This window comes from Melospiza melodia, chromosome 11, assembly GCF_035770615.1.
Source record: "Melospiza melodia melodia isolate bMelMel2 chromosome 11, bMelMel2.pri, whole genome shotgun sequence".
NCBI classification, from domain to species: Eukaryota; Metazoa; Chordata; class Aves; order Passeriformes; family Passerellidae; genus Melospiza; species Melospiza melodia.
Window position 1 is genome coordinate 14,754,086 of NC_086204.1, and position 26,849 is coordinate 14,780,934.

The following is a 26,849-nucleotide window of genomic DNA, read 5'->3' on the forward strand; positions in this document are numbered from 1 at the left end:
TTTTCTGATTTGGCCCAATTTAGATGTTCAACTTACTTATCAGGACTGACATGCTTAAAGACAGACCTTTGTAGATCTTGGCTTATATACTAAAGATGCTTAAGGTTTTGCTGATACTTTAATTAAAAACTAACCAACATTTGCCAGAAATTTTAATTTTCAAACTATACCTACATGGTGTTGAATTTGTATCAGGTGAAGAATTACTTAATGAACAATCAGAATCTGCTTTTGTTGATACCTTTTTTCATATAAATAATTATCAAAATGGTGGTTGATGAAATTACATGAGAAAAAATGATGGTTTAATTTAGAAACCTTAGGGTGTTGTTATAGAATTCCTCCCCTCCTTTTTTTAAAGTATGCTTGCTTCAGTTTTTGTGAGAAATAAGTTTGTGTAAATGATGTACAATATTGCAAGTTTACTATTGGCAGCTGCTACTATTACTCTGTTTTTAACAATTTCTTTATTTTAAGTAGGCTCAGCTTCAATATGGCTTAGAATTCCGTGCAGGTGAATACTCTCAAAGTCTTTTGTAATGTGACTGGGTGTCAATTCACTGTTTTAATGAAGCTTCTCCTTTACTTTTTTCAGAAAATCATGATGGCCTGCATCAAGTAGTTCATGAACGCCTGGGGGAGTTACTACGTGTTTTAAAAGCAGTGATAAATAAACATCAGACTCTAAATTCAGTTGATATTCTTAGTGCTGCAGGAACAGTTATTGCAAAAGTAAAAGGTAAGGAATTACTGTCTTTCATATTCATGGAAAATTGTAATTAGTGACTTGATTGGCTTAGAATTATAGATAAAATTCTACATATACAGAAGAAACTGAGGGTTTTTAAAGCATAATGTTGTAATACTTGTTTAAAAAAATGCCTTCCCTAAATGAAGAGTAATATTAAGTAGCTTGTTCTCTTGTCAATGTGATAAAATTCTGCTTGTAGGAAGCTAAGTGCAAACCCACATTGAATTCTAAAAGCACAAGCCTTTGATTTTAAGCTTTCTTTACCTGAGAACACAGAACAATATCACAGAGTAATAAACGTGGCATGTATCTACTTTGAGATTTGCCAAGAATCTTTGCCTAAGTTTCTGAATCTGTAGGGATGGTATTGTATTTATATCAGGTGAAGAAATCTCTGAGCAATTCAAATCTGCATAGTTGAAGAGTTATAAATTCCACAAGTGCAATGCAGCCATGTGTCAATAAAGGTGTCAATAGCAACAAAAGTGTTGCAGACATGTAAATACTTTCTGTTGTTGATCTTTGCTACTGCAGTTCTCAGCATGCCAGACAAATGCAAATAATGAAGCACTCAATTGCTCCAGCCCCATAAACCTGTTCCTTCCCTGTGTAACCTTTGACTGCAGCTCTTCCTACTCTGGAGTCTGGTATATTACTGTGGAACCAGCTTTGAGGAGGGTTAAATCTCTCCCTCTTGCCCGTGTTAAATCATGTAGGATATCTTCCTTCAGAGACACATATGGTTTTTCTTCTTTGTCTAGGCCTTCCCTCTTATTTCCTATTTATCTTAGTATGTCTGAAATGTACTGTTGATTCAGTAAAGTGGGAATATCAGTTAAAATGATAATGTGTTTAGCTTCCTGATTCCTATATATTGGATTCTTCCAAGCTTCTTATGGATGGTTCCTATTGATACATGGTTTTGCCAGTTTGTTTGATCTTGGCAGGTAGTAGCAGAATACTTCTCATTTTCTTTGTGTTACACACAGAGTTTCCTATGGATCTGTATCTGTATTTCAAATGATCATGGGACAGGACTGTAACTTCTGAGCTTGCTTTAGAGGTTTGTACATTACAGCAGAAACACAGAGGGTATCTCTTGTGGGGCTGTTTGCTTATTGGTCACAGGGAAAGTTGAAGTACACACATACAGTGGTGGTCAGTGTTCAGTGAACATGTTAATTGTTTAGTAAACATAATTCTTCCACCTCCAACAAGCTGTTTCCATGCTTAAGTGCTGTGGTAAGATGACAGTGTCCTCTGCCCTAATTTCAGTGGTCGTAGACAATGTTGAATTTATTTAATTTAAGAAATGTTGAGGAAAAGTGACCTAAGGTATGCAAGTAAATCATATATTGTTTTAGAACCGCTCTCAAGCTTAACAGCATGAAATGCAAAATCCATAGAAGTCTAAGCAGGATGATGTCAGTGATCCTACAACACTTAGAGGCCTTCTCTGGGCATTTGAGCTCAGCTGTTCACTCAGGTGACTGGTTTCCTGCAATGTCCTGGAGGAATGAGTCAGCCCCCTACCTCTGAAAAGGAGAAAACCAGCCCTTAAAACTGAAAAGGGGAAAAAAAAGGCTTGCATAGAGTTTAGTAGCCTATCTGAAAATCTTCTTTCACTAGGGGTTGAACTGTCATTTACAAGAGCTGAAAACAAACTGTGCTGCCTCAGTATTTGTAGCCATTGATACAAACAAGTACTTTGATACAAAGATTTTGGTAATGCCTGTCAGTGTATTTGTGACACCTCTGGAGATGGAAATGGGGAGATTCAAGACTTCAGGACGCTTTGATGGTACTTCAGCCCTCCTTCTCTGTGAGCAGTGAAGCCTTTGCTGTATGAAAACAGACTACCTCCCCCAACGTAATCAGTGGTAAATGTGAAGGCAATTTGCCTTTAGCACCTGTTTGGTTTTTACAGCTGTTCTTTTTCTGAAGATCCTACTGCTCCAAGTTTATATTCAAACTGAAGTGTAGGACAGCTGGTACTGAGAAAGCGGAAATAAAAATGCAGCACATTGTGGTGATTATAAGCATATCAGACCTCAGATTTGCTTACTTTGACCTGTGTGTAACACATGCGTTCACATGTTTTCATCTGTGGTTATTTCACCAGAGGTAATGCAGCTTTTGAATAAACAGGAAGCTACAAGAATGTGAGGAGCTGGTAGAACATATCCAGTATCCTTTTTCCTCTGGCTTCCCTGTCTTTGTTAATGTGACATTATGAAAAGTTCATGTGATTCATCTGTTTCTTGTCATTGGAGCACAGAACTATAAAAAGATATGGAAGCACTCAGTAGTTGGATTTATGAATAGGAAGAAAATTAACCTGATGTGGAAAATTCTGATGTTTATTTAGGAGACGATGAAATAGAAACAAGCTGAGGTTTACACATGGTTCTACCTCCTGGTTTTTGAGTCTTTGTATAATGTCAGAGTTTCAAATCCAGTTTTTCTTTGGAACTTCATGTAGGGACATACTGCTATTATAACAAACAAATGCCTTTTGCTCTTCATTAAATCAGTTACAATAACTTTGGAGCCTTAGTGGCTCGTGAAGTCTTAGTGTCTTGTTAAGTGTTCTCCTTACTATGACAAGTTGCACTGTGCTTTAATCAAAATGTCCAGTACAGATGGACTACCCCCCTTTAGATTAGTGCATCTGTGAATATTTCAAAGGCTAACAAAAATTAGAGTGCATGTGACCCTCCTTCAAGCTTCTTGGCCATTTTTTAGGACCTTCAATGGGAATGAGACAAATGTGCCCCTCGTTCTGCTTTGGATGTTCAATGCTTTTCCTTTTAGATAGATTGAAGGAAAAATACTTGTATCATGTTACCCGAATCATACTACAGAGAATCATGCTTGGCAGTACAGGTTTGTCAGACTTGTGCTGTTTTGGACTGAGATTGAGGGAAAATGGCAGTGAGAAGAGTGGGGCATGACACATTTGATTTCTCTGGTTATATCTTGGACATGACATGCCTCACTGGGCCTCTTTGGGCTCTACTACTTTTATATGCCTACTTGAGTGCTTTGTGACAAATGTCTTTTAAATGGCACCTCACTTGACCTGGAAGAATTGAGACTTAGCAAAGCATCTTGCTTGGAACCTGTTTAGGCTCCCATTTCTGTAAGTCACTTCCCATTCTGGCACAGCATCATGTTCATAGTTGTTATTTTTCCACTCAGTGCCTTTAAATAGTTGATGGCCCCAGAGAACATGGTTCTTCTGATCCCATACTGAATTCAAGTTTGTACTCTTCTTCTGCTCTTAATTACACCCTTTGACTTAATCGCTAGAATGAATACTGATTCCTGGTAAAGCTGAAAATTATACTTGTAGAAGTTTGCTATTTAAGCATAGACTTTTTTGTAGTAGTTCTGCATCAAAAAGAAATACCTCAAACAAGAAATAAAAAACTGAACTGAAGTAATTGAGTTTTTTTGGTGTATCTGTGATGTTCATTGAGAGCAAAATTTATTATGGAAAGAGTAGGGGACAGTTCCTTGAAATTGTCTTGTTGGCATCCAGCTCAAGTTGAGGAGGCTGCCAAACCTGGTAGTAAGTACAGGCTGGTGAAATGATGTGGCACTAAGAACCAAAAGTAGAACAGTAGGGCTTGGACAGCCTGTTGATCTTCTCTAGAATACAAGAATGTTCTTCTGCCTATTTCCAATCTCCATACTATTACTCTTTTTACTTATGTTCCTCTCCCCATTTATTTTACATGTTTTTGAAGAAGAGATGTAATAACAAGAGGTATTAAAGTCTTTGTTTTCAGAGAGGGAGTGGTCTTTTGGTCTCTGTTGGGTTTTTTGTTTGCTTGGGTGGTTGTTTTGTTTTTGACATAGTTCTGAAAGGTTTTTGAAGGCATTGTTGAGAGTTTAAAGACAAAACTCGTTGCAAAGGTACTCAGTTCTAAGCCAGTCAGCTGGTTGCTTACTTCTTATAAGTCAGCTAGCAAAGCATGGATTGAGGATGTGTTCCTGTCTAAGAAAATACATGGTGATGCTATCATATATATCCATCATGTATGAGAAAACTGACCTGCAAAGAGCAAATTGTGAGCTTGCCCAGGCTCTGCAGGCAGCTGCCAAGGCAGCTTTGCTGCTGTCAGTCCTGCACGTGTGTGTGGGCAGCAGGCTTGGGGCAGCGAGTGAACTTGTGCTGCCTCCAGCGCGGCTGTGTCCCATGGGCTGCGAGTTCACTGGGAGCCACCCATCCCCATCACCTTCTGAAGGCCCTGCTTGCCCTTGGGTGTCCACAGCTGGCAGCCTTTCCTTCATGGTTTTTAGAAGCATTGCTGAAATGTCCTCAGGCAATGCTTCAACTTCTGGGATTCTCACTTCCAAAGCCTTCACGGCTGTTTTGGGTTCCCTAGCCTGATCTGTGCTTGATTTGAAGAAGTTTTGATGGCATGACCCAAGTGCTGGAACTGCAGCATACTGCAGCTTTTTAATGAGATTGCCAAACCCACCTTTGTTTGAAGACATCTTTAGAAATAGAGATCCACTGCAAGCTAGGCTTGCATTTTTGGTACTGGATTTGGATTTTAAAGTACCACTGTCATATGATTTTTTGAAGTTCATTATGTGTCATCTGAAATCTTGCTTTAAAGGGTTGTCTAGTTGTATTCTTGCTTTGAAATCTGTGGAACTATAGATAGATAGCTGTCATTTCCAGACACGGCAAGATTACTACAGTTCATTGTTGTCAGTAGCTATTGTGTGCAGTCAGGATGTCCTGGGGAAAGAGAGTGCGTGGTTTAAAGTTGACGTTAAGTACATCAGCATTCCAGTGGTGGTAAACTAGAAAAAAGCTGGTGGTGTTCTACTGAATTACTAAGAGATTAGATTAACCTGTTTTGGGAGAAGTGAAAAGAAGTAAATCAGAAAAATTTGAGATTTGTTATTCCTGTTGGGATGGATCCTGAAAAGAAAGGATTTCTCTGGCATATAAAGTGTAAAGCTTAACAAAACCCTTCCTGGAACAGGAAGGCAGAGTGAAGCAGACGGCATTTCTTTAGGGAAAGGCTCTCTATATTGATGTCTTGTTAGCTAAGTGAAAGAAGTGCTCTCTCTCCGAAGACACTGCAGCTAATGGATATACAAATGTTTCTGTGGTAAGTGCTTTGAATACATAGACAGTTTTTGCTAATTCCTTCTAATTTTGAAACAGTTTGCATTTCATGCCAGCTCTTAAATGATTTTTCCAGTCATTAGGGACTGGTAATCAATAGTTCTTGTGACTGTTGCTGTTTAATGATTTGGAATGCAAAGTTTAGACTTATGCACAACATTATTTCTGCAAAGCTGAGGTTTTCAACTAACCTGAATTTAAAAAAAAAGAAATCCACTGCTATTTACGAAGTTATTAAAAAAAAAAAAATAAATCTGTGGAGCTTTATCGAATCTCATTTCAAACAAAGGTGCCAGAGGCTTCTTTTTTTTTGTAATTACGAAGTGTAGCTGAACGAAGAGCTAGGAGAAGCTGTAATTTAGTAGTGAACTGTGTCAACAGAGACTGGTAATGTTGTCATAATATGCGAAAATTGTTTTTTGCTGTAGGCTTATTACAACATTATTTTGTATTTGCAAGTAATTGTAAAAATAGCCCATGAGAAAAATATGTATTTTCTGTAATGGCTTTGTATAGAAATAGTTGTTATAAAATGTTGATCAAGTCTGTTGACATACTTTGTAAAAAGAAATGGATTTAACTGTGTTACTTTACTGGTAAAAAACTTTTCCTTTCACAAAGGAAGTCTAATGGGGGAGCAGATTACTGTACTTTCTTTGTTTGTTACCCATTAGTATTTAGGCACCTGGCAGGAAGTTTGAATACTTTTTAAGATTAAAGCCTGTTAATTTGCTGAGAAAATTTGTATAGAATGGGCGACATTTTAACATTATTTTAATTGTACTACTTCTATGAGTCATTGTATTCTATTTGTACTTGAAATGTAAGGAAGACAAACTAACCTTGTTAGATTTTGCAAAAAGTGATGTGGGTTGAGTACCTGTATGTGTGTCATTGCAGTGCATCTAAAATAGGTGTGAGCATATGTGACATAAATCTGGAGAATTAAGAATATTGCATTGCTTAAAAAAATAAACTTAAAAAACAGTAAGCTGAAAAAAAGAAAACCTTAAAAAAATACTAATGTGAAGTTGTCATTTCTCACAATGTAACTCTGGGAAAAACTTCCCTCCAGAGGATGCAGTTTCAGCTCAAAGCAATATATGCAGCTTTTCTACAAAAGATCTCCCAGTCACCATTGATTAAGGAGTTAAGTTGAAGCCTGACAAAAATGGTTGTGCTTTTTGTCTTGTCTCCTTTCTCCCTCTGTCTTCTTGTTTAGTAGTTGTTAATAGAAACTGGATGAATCATTCTTGTTTCATTATTCCAGCTTTTTATAGAAGTGTGCTGAATGCTGTGTTGAGTAGTTAAGTACTTGATCACCACTTTAAACCATGTAATTTGTCCAGCAACACTCTTCTTCCTATTTGGGACCACCAGTAGTTACGCTGCATTTCTTCCCCACTTCTAACAGGAAAAACTGAGGGGCTTTTGCCAGACTGTGGAGCTAAGAACTGAAAGGTTTTGCAGTGGACACCACCTTTTGATAACTTTCTGCTTGCCTGTCCTGTACTCAGGCCAGAAATGCTGGATTCTGGATTGCATTCAGTTGAGAGGGCACCCCCACAAACTGCTGCTCCTGTTTGGAATTCTGAAAATTCTGCTCAGAAAAGAAACGGCTGTTCCAATATCTGACTGCCTTTGTGAGCTGCTTTGTGTGATTTCACTCTGGTTGGTAAATGACTGTTTTTGTTCATGCATTACCAACATTTCCACACAAAGCTGCTCCTTAAGTGGGAAGATACAGGAAGTGCAAAAGTAATCTGATTTCATTGTGGGAAGCATCTGGATTGTGTTATTTTTTTTTTCTTTAGTGTTTACTTTCTTGCTAATCTTCTTTAAAACCATGTTTTTTCAGTTATTCAGAAAAGCAAAATGTTGCATGTTCTGTAGGAGACTTTGTGTATAAAATTTGTCTCTAGGCCCGGTAAACTTGCTTAATTGACCCCACCTCTCACCCTTTGGTTTTTTGTTTTTTCTTTTTTTTTTTTTTTTTTTTTTTGTTTAAGCGGTGAACTTCAAAGAAGTTAATGAAGAAAATAAGAGAGAACTCTTCAGTGAAATATTTTCTTCCATTGACAGATTGGCACTCAATTTTGGAAACGTGTAAGTTGGAATCCAGAACAAGTTTTTAAAGAACTCAATGGAGCTGAATCAAATTAAGACAAAATAATAACAAAAGCTTTAGTTTTCTTTTGGACAACTATTTTCTGATAAAGTAATTTTAATTAGCTACATCTAGAACATTTTACTGTTTTGGGTTTTTGTCAGTTTGGTTTTTTTCTTAATAAGGAAATCTAGGATGGTATAGAAATTGTAGAGAATATAACATGTCTATTAAAAATGATTTGCAGAGCTTTTCAAGGACTTAGTAGCACTATCTGAATTTCTGAATTCAGTGTTACAGAATTGCTTGGTGAGGTAAAGTAATGAAGTAACACAATTCTTTGTTTTTCTGGCAGTGTTTCAGACTTCCTTATGGGAGATGTAGACAATGGCTCGTCATTGGGGCTTCCTGTATCTCGGAGAAGTCGGGTAGGCTGAACACGTTCTCTCTGAGTGTAAATTGATATCTGTTAAAGGAGACTTCAGTTCCACTGAAACTCTCTGCATCTTTGGGCTGGGACACTACCAGTCATCTGTGGTTTAAAACAAGGTTTCAATCCAGGAAAAATGTGTATTCAGCATTTCAAATGCTTGAACGTATTCTAAATGATAGGGATGACTTGACAGGTCTACCTGCTGTCATTGTTTTTGAGATTTTTAAATTGGTTAAGTGAAAATTTCCTGTTAAACCTGGAAACCAAAGGGTTAAGGACTTCATTTTGGCTTTTAAAAACTTGTATTTATGACAAAACTACCTTTTCTTCTTTCGGAGCCCAGTTTGTGCTGTAACTGTTTCAGCAACAATTCACTAAAAGAACTGTCAGCTTATAGGTAGTCAAAGAAAAACACCAACATTTTAAACCTTCCTTTAAACACTCTGAAGGTATGATTGAAAAATGCTCGGTACCAAATTCTGTTTTGAATTTTTGTGTATTGAGAAGCAGACTTTCAGGTAAAGGAAATAAATTTAAAAGTTACATGCAAGGAAAATACAATTGATAATTAGTGTGTATTACAAGCTAAGTTGCAGCAAGGTTAAAAATGTTAGATTATGCATTTTTTTAAAGGCTTTGTTGAAACATGCTTAAGACTTAGCATTTCTTCACACAGGCTTGCGTGCAGCAATCCATGCAGCTACAGCTGAACAGTCTTTTCAGACTTTCACTATGTTTGATAATTCATCTTTCTCTCATGTGTGTTATTCTGTAGCTGCTACAAAACTTATCTTCATAAACAATATGGAGGCTACTCAGAAAACCAGCTCCAGTGAACTTCAATTTAGGTCATTGATAAAAAATATGAAATAAAATAGCATAGAACCCAGCATCACATGTAAATTAAATGAGATTATTTGAAGAAGTACTGGTTTATCTAATTCATTCACCAGCAGAAGGAAATTGGTGAATTGGCCAACATCTTAATCTTGAAATGGTTTTGCATTGCAAAAATATGTGCTTGTGGAAAGAGATGGTCTTATATATTGTATTGTGAAGTGAATGATTGATTTTCCAAAAGATTGCTGTTCTGAACATGGGGGTGAGGAGAAGGCCAAAGGGAATTTTGAATATAGTGAAATGAAGAAGGAATTCCATTCTAGATGTTTCAGAAGTCAGCTTATATTTAAAACTTTTCTTTTGTAGTATCTCATGCTTTTCCTAATGTGAAGGTGAGCAATTATAAATTTTGGAGCAGGTAGGGTAACATACTTCAGTTTCTTAGAAATCTGTCTGAAATGCATTTTCGTTTAGGCAAATAAAGACACATTTAACAGGTGAATCATTTCACTTTGATTTACAATTCAGAGAGGAATTTGGAGGCCAGTGAGGAGTTAACAGGAGTTAAATGCAAAATATTTAATTTTCTCTACTTGTGCGTGTTCAGTGATATAGCAGCTAGCTGTATTTTAAACAGGGCATAACATTTTGGTAGAATTTAACATGTAAATACTCTGAGGGTTGATTAAGGAGAAATATTTTAATTGCCTCTTTAGTTAGGGACCTCCCTAATTAAGCTGATGAGGATGGCTCCAAGGAGGGGGGTGGGCAGAGCTGATCTTGCTTCTCTTGACTGCAGGGGAGTCTACATTCTTTACTTTAGGCATTCCGCTTGGAAGCTTAAGTTTAATGATATGTATACCCCCTCTTAGCAAATGTAATTGCTCTCAATTTAGCTCTTGTAGCTCAACCAGATGTACAAGGTGGAAGCAAAGATTTTTTAATTAAAAACAAAAGCATTTTAAAATATATACTAGAAGAGACCAGACAGACATGTCTGACCTTTCATTATTCAACAAGCTATTTGAATGTTATTTGATGCTGTGCAGATCTGAGAGCATAATAAAGAAGGATAAAATTTTCAAAGTGTGTGAAGAGATTTGCCTGCATTAGGGGGAGAGTTGGGTAGTGAGGGGAAAAAGAGGCAGAAGAGACAGATTCAAGTTGGAAATGAAAGTCAGGGTTTTCATTTTGCTAGGACTGCTGGGATGAGTCATTGGGTTGCTTGAGGGGGGCAAGCTGCACAGATCACGTCGTGATAAGTTGTAGATAAAAGATTTGACATAGATAAAAGCATTTGTTAATGCTTGCTTCTAAAATTTGGTATTACATATTTACAGTGGGTGAATGTGAAAGAATGAGTGACCTTGGATTAGCTGCATTAACCAGTGTGCCTGATTTATTGGAAAGGAGTGCACACTTTTCAGGACTGTAATGATTTAGGTCTTATAGAAATGGGAAAAAATTTTAGGACCAGAACTTAAAAGTGCACCAAGTTAATATACAGTATGGAGCTTTTCTAATTATTATTTTTTTCTCCCCTAACAACTTTTAAATAATCTTGAAGACAGTAATACTTTACAGAAAATCTGAACTAAATCTAGGAATGTTCAGGCTTTCTCTGCAACCAAATATTGATGCATTGCTAAATTCAGATTTTAGGGTTTTTTTTACCAATTTAGTTGGGGACAGCTTTGGATAGATTTCCCACCTGTTCTGGAAAACATTCCATTTTGTTGAAGCTCTCTTGTATTAGACAGCCGCTGTAATAGTAACAAAGGGGGTCTTTAGGCTGTAATTTGATTCTGTTTGATGTCACTGATGATTAATACCTTGCATGTTTTGGTCTTTGGAAAAGCTGCTTCTGCTGTGAAGTAAACAATGATTCTTGAGAGATTTTTTTGTGATTTATGATCAGCTTTCATTTGCATTAAAAAACACCAAAACTACTTTTATCATTGATAACTGTGCTCCATTTTAGTGAATGTCTGAAAATAGACCAGCGCCAATGGAAATAAGCTGTTCCTGCAAAGCTTGAGGACACTTTGCAGCTATTTCTTAGCCTTTGTTTTCTGTCTGCTTTGTGCTTCAAAGTATTCAAAAGTAGTTTATCCATTTAAAATTATGAAGGGTTTGATTTCTGTCTTTGTTTTGGTTTGGCTTTTAAGGGGGTAGTGGTTACAAAGTAAACTTCTTATTTATTTAAATTTGTTGAGTAGTCAGGTCTACAGCACAGTCTTACAAATAATTCAACTTGCACAATTCAAGGGGTGGCAAAACGCAGTGAGGACAAAGGTAGGGATGACGTGATGTGCTAAATTCCTTTTATTATTGGATTACTTTCTGTCAGGTTGTACTGATTCTCAGGGTTTCATTAGCAATTGTTACCAGTCAGCTGTTGTGCCTACAGTGCACCACCTGCAAGTAATTTACAAAAAACTTTATTCCCTTGAGGAAGAAATACAGGATTATAATGGCTTGTAAAATAGTGTCTGTTTTATGTATCTGGCATTAAGTCTGTGTGAAAAGGTTTTTAAAAGATGGGTAGGGATTTAAGAAAAGCTGAAGCTCACTTAATTGTTTAACAAATCTGGTTGATATTTAACTCTTTCATTACAGACTTTCAGGGTTGTTGATGTAAAGGTATATAATGATTCCTTGCTATTTATTCTTTTTCATTTGCTAGCAAAGGGGGTTTAAAAAATGTTGTGCCTTAGATGAGAGGGAGTGATGCAGTTTGCTTTATCTGCTCTATCTGTGAAAAAATAAAGGGGCTGCTAATGCCATTTATCTTGTTAGCTTTCAGTTCTAGTGAGAGATTTGCTTTGCTAACTTAATGTTTTATTTCTTGCATACTAGTCTTTTGAGAATCTTTCTGTGGAGTCTGGGGGTTCACTGCATGAAAGGGATGATATTCAAGGTAGGTCATTCATTTAACATTGATAAACACTGTTTTGTAATCTGTGGGGGTTTTTCTTGTAAAAATGTTCTAAGTTGCTTGGTCACTATTTTATACCTATGCTGCCTTTACAACTTCACTGGGGAAAAAAAAGTTACTGCTGAGGTTTCATTTGTTTGTAAATAACCAACCCAGGCTGCCTTTTTTTTTTTTTTTTGGCGGGAGTGGGGGGGAGAACTAAGGCCTGAAGCACCTTCTGTGTGTTGTCATAGGATTGGTGTTTGTTGGGTCACTTTCTTGAAGAAAGTTATGCTGACCATATGATTAGTCCAGATAAAATACTATGACCCTTTAATTTGTTCTAAAACCTCTGTCAGTCCTGTTTAGAGTCAACTAGCATTAAAGACCAACTCAAGATCAGAGCTGCTTAAGCATTCACAGTTGGCTAATACTGGCTTTGCTCTCAGTGTGTGGTCATGTCTAAAAATCACTTCTTTGTGTTGGATGCTTTGTTTGCAGGACATCTTCGAGCAGAGGAGGTTGATAGCATGCTGCTAAGAAATGACAGTGGAATTGAGTCGGCTCTGTCCTATGCTAAAGCATGGTCCAAATATACCAAGGATGTAGTCGCATGGGTAGAAAAAAAGCTTAGCTTGGGTGAGTGGCTCTTTCTGGCATTTAATCAGCTTTGTCATGATGAAATTAAATCTGTTGTCAGGCCTCTGTGCTGCAGACTGTCAATAATGTGATTTCTAAATTAGTAGCTGTTCCGCTGAAGTGGACAGAGCTATCATGCATTTCCTACAATTAAAGGCATGTAACAAAGTGAAGGTGGTCCCCTCTGTGGTCTGTTTGTTAAAGGAAGACTGTAAAAAGCATTTAGCATGTGTTATAACTGTTGTTGTGTTATAATGTAAACAGTAAATGTGAAATTTTTTTAACAGAAGTGGAGTGTGCTAAAAGTTTAGCAAAAATGGCTGAAACTGCTAAAGCTGTTGTTGGACACCAGGTGAGTGTATACCTTTGGGGCTTTATCTTAGTCTTAAATCTTTATTGGATGGATTGCCCAGGAGTAAAACTCCGATGTTGAGGGAAGAATTTTTAGGCTGATACAGAATTGATTTATATGATAAAGCAGTAGTTAAAAAGATCTTCATTTAACAAATGGAAGGATGCGATGGAAATTGGTATATATAATATTATTTTTGTTGCATATGCAGATCCACAATATTCTTTTTTCTGACTAATATTTTGTATGCTTTGTGATTCGGGCTTGTAGACTTTTCTCCTAGTAAAATGAATCACAGATGAGTTAGTAATTTTCTACATTCATATCTGACATTCATACTATTTTAGTAAATAATTTACTAAATTTAATTGAAAATCTAGTTCAGTTATACAGACATTCAGAATGTCATTAACCTGTCTTACCTAGAACATGTGCTGTGTAATTTTAGGATTATATGCCATTCCAGTCAATATTCATTAATGCTTTTCAAAATGATATTGAGAACAGTCAACTTTGGCAACAAACAGCTGCTGCTCTCCAGTCTAACAAATTTGTGCAGGTATGTTTAAAAAAAGAGACAAAAGTCTATATAATTACATAGAATATTCAAAAAAGCCTATATGCCTTTAATGTACTCTGTTAATATTTCCTATTTAGCCTCTTCTTGGAAGGAAAAATGAGTTGGATAGACAAAGGAAAGATATCAAGGACCTTTGGCAGCGAGAACAGAAAAAAATGGTTGGTAATTCTTTATCTTACCTTTTCAGTCTAGAATTCTTCAAAAGGATGAAACTTTCAAACTAGCCTGTTCTGCACTTACATTCACACATAGTCTCTAGAGCTTGGTGAAAGTAGATGTAACTGTCAATTTCATGGCAGTCTGGCATTTGTAAGAGGGTATCTTTCAATGTCAATGTACTTGGTAGTGCATCATACAGACCTGTGCATAAGCCTCTTTGAACATCATATTAAAATACTGAAAAATTAATGTTGTTTATTCTTCTTTATCTCTGGCTGCATTCTGCAGCAAGAGCTGGAAGCTGCTCTCAGAAAAGCCAAGTTGCTGTATACCCAGCGTCAGGATGAGTATGAAAAGGCAAAATCCTGCACTGCTCGTGCTGAGGAGGAACAGCTTAGCTCAAGTGGAAGCTTTGTGAAAGATTTCAACAAGCAACTTGAGAAAAAACGAAGGCTAGAAGAGGAAGCTCTTCAAAAGGTAAAGAGGTTTGTTCCTTGCTTTTAAAGTTAAGTCTATACTGGTTTTATTCATGTTTTCCCAAGGAGAGTATTTGAGTAAGTTGAGTTCACATTTTTAATTTTAATCATGCTATGTTCCTTTGGGTTTTTATCTTAAAAGGGAATCTCAAATACAAGCATATTGAGTGGAGTTTTTCTTGCTTCTAGTATCAAGGCCTGTAATCCATCAACTCTTTATACTTGTGTTTTCTCTAGGCCGAAGAAGCCAATGAGCACTATAAAGCAAGCATGGCAGAGGTTGAAGAAAAAAGAAATTATTTGGAAAGCTTTAAAAGTGATGTTTTAACACAGCTTCGGGAGCTTATTTACCAGTGTGATCTTACCCTTAAAGCTGTAAGCATGGTCTTTAAAATACGTTTTGCACAGATATTTATATATTGTTAGAACTAAGAGAAGGCCCCGTAAGCCCCATTTTAAATGGAAAGTTTTCAAAGGACAGATGTCATGCCAACAGTAAAAAAAGGAAAACTTTTAATCTGTGTTCCCTTTCTAGTAGGAGTTTAAAAGCAAACATTGGCGGGGGGTTGAATGTTTCTGGGTGTTTCATAAGCTGTTGCCTTGCAAGCACCCTGACTACACAATCCTTAAAAAATATCTCTTCAAAATTTTGGTGGCAGTAGTGTTCCTCTGTTGCTTAAGAGTACAGCTTTCTTTGCTTTGATTAGTACATTAGCAAAGATGTTTGAATCAAGCCCAGCATGGATATTAGCACGCTTTAGCCTTGCTGGCAGTCTCAGTTACTGCAGGATCCTTTGTGACTAGTAGACTGTACTAGTTTATTGGTGTAATAGAGAAGTGATGGTCAAAACTGCATATGACCTGCGCAGTTCTAAAAAAAATCTTGAGGAATGCAAGAAATCATTATGTCAAGAGATGTTTGGGGGCTTTTGTTTGTTTTTTTTTTCTATTTGTTTGTTTAGATGAGACAATGAAAATTTAATGCTGGCATGGGGAGGGAAAGTAAAATATCAAACCACGCTGCTCCACAAGCAACCCTAAAACAAACCCATAAGAGCAGTAGAAAGTATAGACAGACTTGTTAGTTCAAGTATATTTAAATTGCAGACTACTTTGTAACCCAAAAGCTGACAAAGCAGTTAGGCAGTGTCCCCCTTCTCTGGTCTCTAACATGTGATAAAATCTTTTAGAAGTGTTAGGTAATTTAATGAAGAAAGTGTTCACTTAATCTGTCTGCTGGGACAAGACAGTATGGAGCTCACCTGGGTTTGGAATTCCAGCTACTTCATTATTGTAGTGATGACTAATATTCACTCCAGAACATGAAAAAAGCCTTTCTGATAGCAAAAGCCCTTGTTGTTTACCTTGATCAACCAAAAGTGAGAAAAAATTGGAATTGCCTTTGCTAGTGGGGAGGATTCAATAACCCAGAGAGGAGAGAAATACTCATGTCTCTATTACAGATCAAGCTTGTTCAAGTCTCCTGAAAGTTGACTGTAAAAAGGAACATGTTACTATTTTCTAGAAGTTTTCTAGTCTTATTGTTCAAATAATCTTCTGCTAGGGTATTAACTTGAGTTGAGCAAAGTGTAAGTGAAATATTTAGTAAATGATCTACAAATAACGAAAATCTTTCTCCCAACAGGCAACAGTTAACCTGTTCCAGCTGCAGCATGCTCAGGTTGTATCTCTGCCAGTTAACTGCCAGTCCCTGTGTGAGAGTGCCAAACTCTATGACCCTGGTCAGCAGTATTCAGAGTTTGTGAAAAGCTTGCCAAAGGATGGTGTTCCTGTTGAATCAGGTTGTTTTGAAACCCAGAATTCCCAGGTTGATGGGTAAGTGCCAAAGTACAGGTGGCAACTACTTGGTTTAAAATGCAACGCTTAGGCATATGTGTTTAACAATAAAACAATATTTTTGGAGGAACTAAAGGAGTATTTTAACATACTTTACTATTCTCTTAGTCTCATCTTTTAAATGGTAAGATTATATATAATTTTTATATAATTTTAATATAATTTTATATAATTTTTTATAATTTTATATAATTTTTTATATAATTAAAATCTGCCTCTGAATTCTGAGGCAGAATGTTATTTCATGCAATAATACTTGCTAAAGCATTGACAATTGTTGTGCAAGACTTTTTACTATTTTAATATAGATACTGGTTAATATGAAAAGTGTAAGTTTTGGATTTGGTAGGGTTGTGTGGCAGTAGTACTTGAAAATCAGAAATTTAGAAAGTCTGAAGAGGTAGTTTTCCTCTTCCACAAGCCCTGCTGCTGCATACAGTAGTTTCTTTCATACTGTTTACATTTGGCAACTTTTTGGCAGGAAATGTGTCTCGATTTCTATCTCATGCTATGTGCCTAAAAAAAGCTCGAAGTCCATTTGTAGGGACAAGTTATAGCTTAATTATTTTTTCTCCAATGTGTATGAAATAGAAATTGTTATTATTAAACTATGAAAGCTCCAACTAATGTGGAAGTAAAGACTTCAAGATAAAGACAGCTCCTTGTGTCAGCATGCCAAATGCTTTTCCACCTTTAATTTGTTGTAAAATGGTCATCTTGGCACTAGAGCAGCAGAATATCCATTTCAATCTGTGTGTTTCACAGTTCTACAGGAAAGCGTCGTCATCGTTTTTCAAAAGGAAACTAAAAACAAAAACCCAAATGCTTGAGTCAGACTTCTACCAACAAAAGGCAGGAAATTCAAAGTTAAAGCTGAGATTCTTAATTCTTGTCTGTAAATTTCCTGCCTTTTAAGACTGATTTAGGCTATACTCATAAACTTTGACTTTGGGGGATTTAACTATGTAGCTCCCTGAGAGACTGATGAGCGTGAAATTTCCAGCACTTTATGTGCTCTCCCAGCTATTTACTGCTTGACATTTATAGGAGCATGTTTTTTCTCCTCCTCTGCCCACCTTTTATTTTCTTTGTCACAGCCTTGTGATTCATCATGTACTTGATCATTTTTATTGTTTGATTCTGCATTAATTTAAGGGACTGTTCCTTGAACAAATGCAAATTTGAACGTTTTTCAGTCTCTGTTTCCCTTAAGCTTGATAGGGTAGAAGTGATTAAGAAACAGCTTCCTGACTGCTAAACTTGGCCAGCAGGCTATTTTGTCCCCAGGGTGCTTCAGCATTTTATGTTAATTACTGTTAACATTATTCTGTTCTTACAGTGAGAGTGGATTTTCAAAATGGACTGACACTCTGGCAGCTTCAACACATTTTCTGTGCATTTAAAAAGAACAATATGTGAACACCTGTGTTTATAGGTGGATGGTCCTGATGGCTGGTTAGAGAATCTTTTGGAGGGGAAAGCATAATCATAGAATACAATGGCTTCTGATTATTCTTACCTTCAGATGAACAAATAGGCTGTTTTTTCAAAGTCTGCAAGATAATGTTTATAATACATGAAGAAGTGGAAAAGATGATTCTCTCTGGGTGTAGAGAAAACACTGAAAAATCTCACATACTTAATTGAAAATAAATGACCACTCTTCTTTTAATATTTTTATTTTTAAATTTTGGAATTAAATTTAATTATGAGAATGACATGTCAAAAATGTATGCTCATTAATAGTAATTAAATGATTAAATGTAGCATTTTTTGTGCCCAGGGATTAAAAAATGCATTACTTTTCATTAATTTCTGTCTTATTCATTCTTCAAATTATTTTTTTTCTTTCTGAAGGGTTTTTAATAAGCAATCAACAAACAGCGTCCATACATCCCATGGTAACTTATCTCAGTGTTCAGGAGATTTTCCTGCTCAGGCATTAGATGATGTGGGAAGCCCAATTTATCATCGTTCCCAAAAGGTTAGAGAGAAGAGGTCTTCCAGCAACACAGATATTCCAGGTAGTTCTTCTATGTTTGTTTTGGAGGTCAGTCTCTAAATAAATAATTTTTAAAAAAAAATGGAACACTGAAGGATTAAAAATGTATTATAAAGTTCAAAGCCTATAAAACATAATGTACTTGAGCATTATAAGGACAAATGGAAACCTGCCTGATCCTAGATCCTTTGACAAGAAAGGTGAGATACAATTCAAACAGCAAGTACTGTCAAACTCAGTGGACTAAACTCTTCCAAGTGAAACTCTAGCAATTGAAAATCCATTGGTTTTGTAAGTTCCATGTTGATTGCACGTCCTCTGCAAAAGCACAATTGTCTAGTTTCTGAAATTAATTTTCTTAGCCCCTGAAGCTTTTACAGGAATATATGCCCTGGGGCTTTTTCACAGTCTTGCATGTTCATGTAACTTGGGCAGTTTTTCCTCTTTTGAATATATTCGTAGTTAGTTTTCAGTTTAAAAAATGTAAATTTTGTCTTTGACATTTGGAATTTGTGAACTTTCTTTTCGAAAGCAGTGCGAGGCCCACCACCATTCAGATCATGGTCAGTTGGCAACCAGAGTGGGGGAATGTGCAGTGACTCTGAAAGTGCAGGGGGGAGCAGTGAGTCCCGGTCCATGGATTCTCCATCTGCCAGCCCAGGTACAGCTGCCCTCACTGCTCTGCTAACCTGAACTCTTTTCCCTGCACTGTTTCACATTAGTGAAGACATTGTTAAATAAACAAGTATTGAGCAGAGCATGTAATGAAAACTGAACACTTGGGTGGGACTGATACTTACAACTTCCTGAAAACTTTTATCATCTGTTAGGGGATTTTAAAAGACGACTTCCCCGAACACCTTCCACTGGGACTATGTCATCTGCAGATGATCTTGATGAAAGAGAGCCACCATCTCCTTCAGACTGTGGTAATGTTGCTTCTGAAGTCCTCAGAAGATGCTTTTTGTTACATTGTGTGGCTTTTCTTTCTAATGTTCTTAAGAAAAGTACTTTAACAAGGTGTGATTGCCAACAGCATTGTTTTTCAATACAATATGCATCCACTTCAGGTTGAGAGATGAAGAATAATATTGAAGTAATTCAAATGAAGTGGTGTAGAATTGCCTTTATATGTTTAGGTTACTGTATGGACAACCATAGGACATTTCTAGTGTTGTCACCCTTTTGAGGTAAAGCAAATGATCCACTAACCATTCCCTCCAGACATTTGCATTTAAATTCAGCTCCATACTGATTTATGTAAGATCACTTCTGAACTTTGACATGAAATGCACAAATATGTAGAGGTGATAAGTTGCAAATTGGGAAAAAAGTGGTACCAAATGTTTAGGGTAGTAGCTGAGATTTTCACCCTTTCAGCTAAGATAAATGAGTTCAGTAATGTCTGCCCCAGATTTGACCAGGCCATTTCTAATTTTCAAATTAATTTTGACTGTATAACAACAATGTTGCCTCAGGCATTGAAACCTGAATAACTGGATTATCAGAAATAGTTCTATTGTGTGTCTACAGTACTTACAAACTAATTTTGAAATATTTGTGGCACTTGCTCAGTAAAGCCCTTAGGAAACTGTTTACTTAGCCCTTATTTCCTAAATGTATACTTTGCCTTCTAGGAAAAAACTTGTGGTAAACAGCTTTAATTCAGATCTAGACTTAAGTGTGGCAATGTGTTACTGAATGCAAGCTTTCACATAGAGTTGTATTGTTTAATCAATGCTTGAGCTTTTAAGAAGCTTTCTGGGCAATGTGATAATTTTAAGTTATCTGTAAAACAAAGGAGTTTGGTTCACAGAGTTATTGATAGCATTTTAAGTAAATTGCTTGAAAAAAAATTTGGACACAAAAAGGACCAGTTGCTATTCTTTTTTGTTTTAGAATCCTTTAGAAAATATTTGATGTTGTTACAGGAAACTCAGAATCGGTAATGTTTTTAAAATTTATGAGGCTACTGCCATGAGTGTGTCTTAATTCTTCCTTGCTGCAAAATATTCCTTTTTTAAGCATTTCAGAAACACTAAAGGGCAAAACAAGCTGTCTTTCATCCTCTAGTACAGGACTTTGAAATGTATAAAATTAAACTTCCATGAATTGTTGCCTGAAATGCAGGGCAGTTGGAATTAAATGTCCTAATATTTTCACATTGCCACAATACAGGAGAAAATTAAATACTTAATAAGGCAAAAAAGATTGTTTGGTTCTGCTCTTACACAGGATTGTTTGATAGTTAATGTCTCTGTTATGTGAACTGCAACATAGTGTTGCCTCCCTGTGATTAAAATGTTTTTGATTTCTTTGATAGTTGCCATTACTTACAGACTTCTGTTCTGCAGCACAATTCTAAAAAATCAGAGTAACTACCACCCCAGTAGTAGATATTAAAATGACTATAACAGGGAAATTCTCTTCAGGTTTAAATGATCTCACATCTGAAACTGCAAATTCTCCAGGACCTTTTAGAAATGCTAATATGTCCAAAGCAGCACAAACACACAAACTACGGAAGCTGAGAGCTCCATCTAAATGCAGAGAATGTGACGGCCTAGTAGTATTTCATGGAGCTGAATGTGAGGAGGTAAGTTGAAAATCAGTTTTAATTGCTGCTTGGGATTTATGTAAAGTTGGGAGTTCTGTTTCTGTATAAAAACTGGAGTTTGTGTCTTGTATAACCACCATGAACTTAAAGCAGAGGCACACCATACTAACAAATTTGTTTTGCTCACATATAGGGTGAGAAACAGCTGAAATATTTCTGTGGTGTCAGATTATATCAAGCCATGTGCTTTTTTTGTTTCTTCTCCTGTAGTGTTCACTTGCATGCCATAAAAAATGTTTAGAGACTTTAGCTATTCAATGTGGGCACAAAAAACTTCATGGAAGGCTTCACTTATTTGGAGTGGAATTTGCCCAAGCTGCTAAAAGTTTTCCTGATGGCATTCCTTTCATCATCAAAAAGTGTACGTCAGAAATTGAAAGCAGAGCACTGAATGTCAAGGTATGCTCAAGTTTGTTCATGCTTAAGTTTGACACAATCTTTAAAAAAAAATTGTCTTAAGATTTTAATGCTGTCAGTATCATCTGTGTTTTACAAGTTCCATTCAAATTGAAATAGAGTTGTGCTTGTCTTTTAATTTTAGGGCATCTATCGTGTGAATGGAGCCAAGTCAAGAGTTGAAAAGCTTTGTCAAGCTTTTGAAAATGGAAAGGATTTGGTTGAGCTCTCAGAACTCTATGCACATGACATCAGCAATGTTCTCAAGCTGTATCTCCGCCAGGTATGGAATTGAGAGGTCAGATGGAAAACCAAAGTGCTGTAGTAAATTTCTTCAGTACAGTACAAAACAACCACTCCTTTTCAGCACTCCTACAGCAGCAATTAAACAAGTGCCTTGGATAACTGCAATGGCTTCTTTATTTACATGGAGTCTGTGACAAGGGCTGGGAAAAGTGCTGGGATTACAATATGTATTCTACAGGGAAATTGTGCATAACAAGCTTGTTTGTCTACTCATAGTAGAGTTTATTTCTAAAACCTTTCTGATTAGTGAATTTGCTTGCCTTATGTGGAGTTTAAAAGATTCCCATGTTCTTGCCTCTTCATGCAGACAGATGCTGATATATTGCTGTTAATACCTGCGAACAAAAACATCATGAAACACTCGTAGTGGTCCTGATGTGTTCATTATGGAGGGATTATCCATCTTTTTCTTCTAAAATAGAGCTTTAAAGCTTCATGAGTGAATTTTCTAAAACAATTTCAATATGTATGTGAAAAAATGAAGCTGTGATGTAGCCCAGTGAAATTATGTTAGCCTTGAAAGGAATAGTCTTTAGCTGGATGGTCCTGTCCTCCTCCTCACGCTGGCTGTCAGAGATGAGCATTCCAATCCTATGATCATCACCATTAAATGATTTTGAAATCAACTTTTTTTCTTGAAATCTTATTTCAATAAATTGTGATAAATGCTCACTCCTGGAGCTACTGTAGGAAAGGGTTAGCAAATGATGTCTGGAAAAAGGTGTGGATTGGAAAAGGGAAAATTGGGGATTGAGCTAATGAACAAGGATTCAACAATGTCATAATCTAAGAAACGATGCTAGACCAGAAGAAGTTGAAGAAAAACAAGAAGCAAATAGTTAAAATTCAGGTTTAAGTATGTTTCTGAAATGTTCCTATTTCTTCAGCTTCCAGAGCCCTTGATTTTGTTTCGGCTTTACAATGAGTTCATTGGACTTGCTAAAGAAAGTCAGAATGCTAATGAGGAATTGGATGCTAAACAAGCTAGCCCCAAAGCAAAGACAAGACAGTCACTCTGTATTGAACTGAACAGGATCATCATTAAAATTAAAGATCTTCTGAAACAACTGCCTGTACCAAATTATAACACTCTTCAGTACCTTATTGGACACCTTCACAGGTAAGAAAGTACTTTAAATGCAAACTGATGTTGAAAACTTAACTGCTACATGCTGCATGCTAGGAATCTCTTGTACCTTTTTGATGACTGTTGAGGAAGAAGTCACATGTGCCTTTGAAGACACTGTTCTGTTGCTGCAGGTTTTTCCATGTAATGAATCCCCAAGTGAGAGAAGAATATGAAAGGAAATAAAGGAGGGAAAGCATTGGCCTCCATTATTTTTGATTCTGTGCTAGCATTGGGGTCAGTAGTAATTAGTGTCACGTTCAGGGATCTAAATATGATTTAAATTGCAATGTAACAAAGATAGGGCAGTGATTTGATGGCTGTTAACAGAAAATTGAAACTTGTATCATGTCTTTTAATAACCATTCTTCAGTCACATTTCACTTCCTTGTCGTCCAAATGGTGGTTTGTATGATGATGTACTAAACCAGTGATTGCCTATAAAAATGGGTAATACTGGGTTATAGCTGTGTTATTAGTTAGAATGAGAGACATTCTTTTCTCCAACTCCAGAAATGCCAAATAACCACAAATAACTTTAACAAATAGGACATAAAAACACCCTGTGTGGGAAGTTCAAGCCACTGTTAAATGTGGTCTGCACTGAAGATTCTGCTTGCTTACCAAACCCACTTTGTTTTTTATTGTCTCTTACCCTCTTTAGACATAAGATTTTAATATCAAAAGAATTTCTGAAGTAATAAAACCCTCTAACACTTGGGGATTTCTTTTGGTTTGGTTTTTTCCCCCTCTTTGTGCAGAGTTACAGAACAGTGCGATGAAAATAAAATGTCAGCCAGCAACCTTGGCATAATATTTGGCCCAACTCTGATCAGGCCACGTCAAACCGATGCTACGGTTTCTTTGTCATCACTTGTGGACTACCCTTACCAGGCCCGGGTCGTGGAGCTGCTCATAACGTACTATGAAAAGATATTTGATGTCTCCTTGAAACCACTTGTGAGCCCTTCTCATGCTGAAGAAACAGCTGGTATGGTCAGAGTTGCTTTATCAGCAGACGAGAGGGAGCCACAGCAGCAGAGGAAATCGTTTGTTGCTGTAAAGGAAGTGAGTGACTCTTTTGCTGCCACAATGTTACCTGTGCCATATTAACTTCTGTGTTAAATTCTGGAGCATTCCAGAGCATATTTCTAATAAGTCTTTTTGGTTTTTTTTTTTATAAGGAGTGCCTTTTTTGTTGATTCTCATTTACTTCTGCTCTGACTTTTGTTAGCAGGGTATTCAAATAGTTCCATGTGAAAGAGCTTCAGAAACAGCTGCACTCTTTTTGGAATCGAAGAACAGCAAAAATACAAAAGAAGCAGCAGATATATCTGTATCTGGTTAGTATGCTGTTAAATCTGGGTGTGGGTAAATAAGGAGCCCTGGATGCTTTAGATTATAGTGCATGTAACTCTGCCATGTAGATATAAGCAAGTGATAAAACCTGTTCGTCACTGTTTGATACACTGTTTATTTTGTAATAAGAACAGAAAATTAGATCTTTCTAAATGCTTCTAAGAAATCTGTGTTTATGGAATCAGAGCTCATAGTATTTGGTAAGAGCATAACAGTGGTTAGGTTTCTCCCTTGTTTTAAAGAAAGCAAACAAAAAAAATCCTAATTATGCTGTGACTGATTTCTGAAATCCACTATTAGCTGTAAGCTAATACCCAGCAATTTATGTATTTTGACCACTGTCCCCCCAAAATATGTATCATTGCCACTCACTGGAACTACACCGGAAGGCTCTGGAAAGAGTAATTGTCTGACAGAATCATCAGAGCATTTTGGATATCAGTATTTTTGCTTAAAAAATCCCAGGTTTGCTAACCTTATTCTAACTCTGAATTTTTTTCTCTGTTTATCTGCTTATGCTACTACAGGGGTTTGGTTTAATGTAGGTATGATTTAATGTACTTCATTTAGGAGTAACTATACATATTCCCTTTTAATTGTACTGATTTTCATCTAGTGTTACCACTTCAGTCATATCCCGTATATCAACAGTGCGACATCCTGAAACACACTAAGACTGAAAATATTCAGGGATGGCAAAGCACCAGCCAGAAAATGAAGTGTCTGTGTGTTTTCTCTTTGGTTACAGCTGTACAGTATGTGTTCTACTGCTAGTGAAATGCATACATTTGGTTAGAGTAGGCCTTTGCTAGTATGTATACCAGCTATCCCTAAAAACTGTTATCCCATTAAAATACTAACTAGCAATGGGTCATTGAAATCTTGCTGATCTCTCTTGGCAAAAAGATTCAGTCACATCTGTTTGTGTCTCTAGGTGATGTTGCGAGTCCAGCTTCAGAGAAAGACAATGATCCATTCATTTCTCTAGGTGAAGACCCCTGTCAAGTGAACTTAGTTGCTGTGAAACCCAACCGTCAGATGGGCAAAGTTCCGTTGCGGGCTCCAAGGACAAAGGCGGCGTCTCGCCCTGTCAGCCTGCCTGTGGACCGAATACTGCCTCCGTGTGTTCTGAATGAAAGGAATTCACGAAATGCAGGGGCAGTCAGTTCAGAGAAGCTGGGCAGAAGCCCCACTATTGAAGAAGTCTCAGAGGTGAAGGCAGTCCCTGCTGTTGATACCTGCTGCAGACTGCCTTGTTATGACAGCCAGATGCTGCGAAAAACTTGGGACAAGCAGTACAAACAGTATGATATCACAGCAAGGACAGCAATGATCGTGACTAACGCGCCCCAGGAGATCCGAGCACTCGAGAGTGGAACTGCAGGTGCTTTATCATCATCAAGCAGCCTTGGGAACAATCCAGCTAAAGCCATTCTTCCTAATAAGCCATATTCTGTTGTCGGGTCAGGAAGGACAGCAGCAGAAGAGAATGGTCCTGATGTTAATCCTCTTGCTGCCTTTAGGCCACCAAGAACATTGCAACCACCCCCAGGGACATTTTATAAACCACCCTCTAACAAATCAAAAGAAAATGGAGATGGTTCTTCTGCTAAAGCTTGTGCACCCACCGGTGCTAGCTCTGTGCTCCCCCAGGATAATACTGTGAAACTGGCTAGGAGCTCTGCACTTCTGTCAGGTGATGAACAAAACACAAATGAACAGAAATCTAGCTCAGAGGATAGTCACTCCACAGATCTGAAGCCTGCTTACCATAGACTGAGACCAAAAAGGATCCAAGAACTGGAACACAGGGAAGCTCATTTTGTATAGGGTGCAAATTCCTCTTGTACTATATGCAATTTCTTGATGTTGCCCAGTGGAGGCTTCCCTTTGCCCCTTTATCCTTTGCCTTCCCTTGAGAATCCCACTTTTGTGCCATATTTGAGTTATTTTTATATATGCAGCATTTTAAAAATGGGGGGAGGCCAGGGGAACTGTGAATTAAAGTCAAACCTTTTGTAGTTCAGTAGCTTTCAATAAAGATGTAATACATTCCCAGTCTAGACACAGGGGTTCATTGAATAAGACATTGAGCTTCATTTCATTGTGTGGAATGGAGTGCTTATTCATAGAGAAACAGCTATTTTTCTTAATAGATGTTATAATAAAAATGAAAGGTTTAATGTTCACTGTCTAAGCATAAACCAAAGCTTGTGCTTTGCTCTGTAAAAGCATTTGTTCATTTTTCTAATCTGTGCAATTAAAGCTTTGCTTTTGAACAGGCTTACATACTGGCCAGCATGGCAATAATTATGTATCATATGTGTATCTTTTACGCAGACATGGTTATCTGTTGCCATTTTCCTATGTTGCCACTTTAATCTTTTCTTTTGTACAGCAAGGATGCATTTACTGAGCTTTACTATTCTGAAGCAGCAATCAATTCACATCTGGTCTCTTGTATAGCTTAGTGAGTGGGGCAAATGTGCACAGCCTGTTTCACTTGGGTGCCATTCTGGACACATTCATTGCTCTGGTGTTGTCTTTCCCAGGTGAATGACAAGGCAGTGATTTGCTTGCTATAGATCAGTTTTACCACTTAACCTGGTGTAACTGAAATTAAGAGCTTCGTTTCCAAGTTTCCATGAAACAGATAAAAATAACCAAAAATCAGCATTAGTAGGTGCATCTAATGGTTTTCACTTTGTATTAAATGGTTTTTATGTGTACACTGTGTTATATTTGCTTTAAAATATATTAACGTGTTAACATTTCAGTGA

The 26,849-nt window shown here is 36.9% G+C and overlaps 1 protein-coding gene across 8 annotated transcripts in view; it reads left to right on the forward strand.

Moving 5' to 3' along the window:
- The window catches only part of ARHGAP29 (Rho GTPase activating protein 29), a 47,856-nt gene extending 21,007 nt beyond the window's left edge, over positions 1–26,849 (forward strand). Inside the window, exons 3-23 of one of the 8 annotated variants that reach the window (XM_063165677.1) lie at positions 596–739; positions 7,913–8,009; positions 8,366–8,438; positions 12,143–12,203; positions 12,702–12,839; positions 13,127–13,191; positions 13,640–13,750; positions 13,849–13,929; positions 14,219–14,407; positions 14,644–14,781; positions 16,052–16,242; positions 18,121–18,287; positions 18,798–18,926; positions 19,096–19,194; positions 20,698–20,861; positions 21,093–21,281; positions 21,424–21,561; positions 22,472–22,704; positions 23,472–23,778; positions 23,945–24,053; positions 25,004–26,849. In XM_063165677.1, the coding sequence (XP_063021747.1) occupies positions 596–739; positions 7,913–8,009; positions 8,366–8,438; positions 12,143–12,203; positions 12,702–12,839; positions 13,127–13,191; positions 13,640–13,750; positions 13,849–13,929; positions 14,219–14,407; positions 14,644–14,781; positions 16,052–16,242; positions 18,121–18,287; positions 18,798–18,926; positions 19,096–19,194; positions 20,698–20,861; positions 21,093–21,281; positions 21,424–21,561; positions 22,472–22,704; positions 23,472–23,778; positions 23,945–24,053; positions 25,004–25,899 (3,719 nt within the window). In that variant the 3' untranslated portion in view covers positions 25,900–26,849. Of the gene's footprint in view, positions 1–595; positions 740–5,546; positions 5,887–7,912; positions 8,010–8,365; positions 8,439–12,142; positions 12,204–12,701; positions 12,840–13,126; positions 13,192–13,639; positions 13,751–13,848; positions 13,930–14,218; positions 14,408–14,643; positions 14,782–16,051; positions 16,243–18,120; positions 18,288–18,797; positions 18,927–19,095; positions 19,195–20,697; positions 20,862–21,092; positions 21,282–21,423; positions 21,562–22,471; positions 22,705–23,471; positions 23,779–23,944; positions 24,054–25,003 lie in introns of those variants that run through there. The other 7 variants (XM_063165683.1, XM_063165684.1, XM_063165681.1 and 4 more) reach the window with 7 other exon arrangements.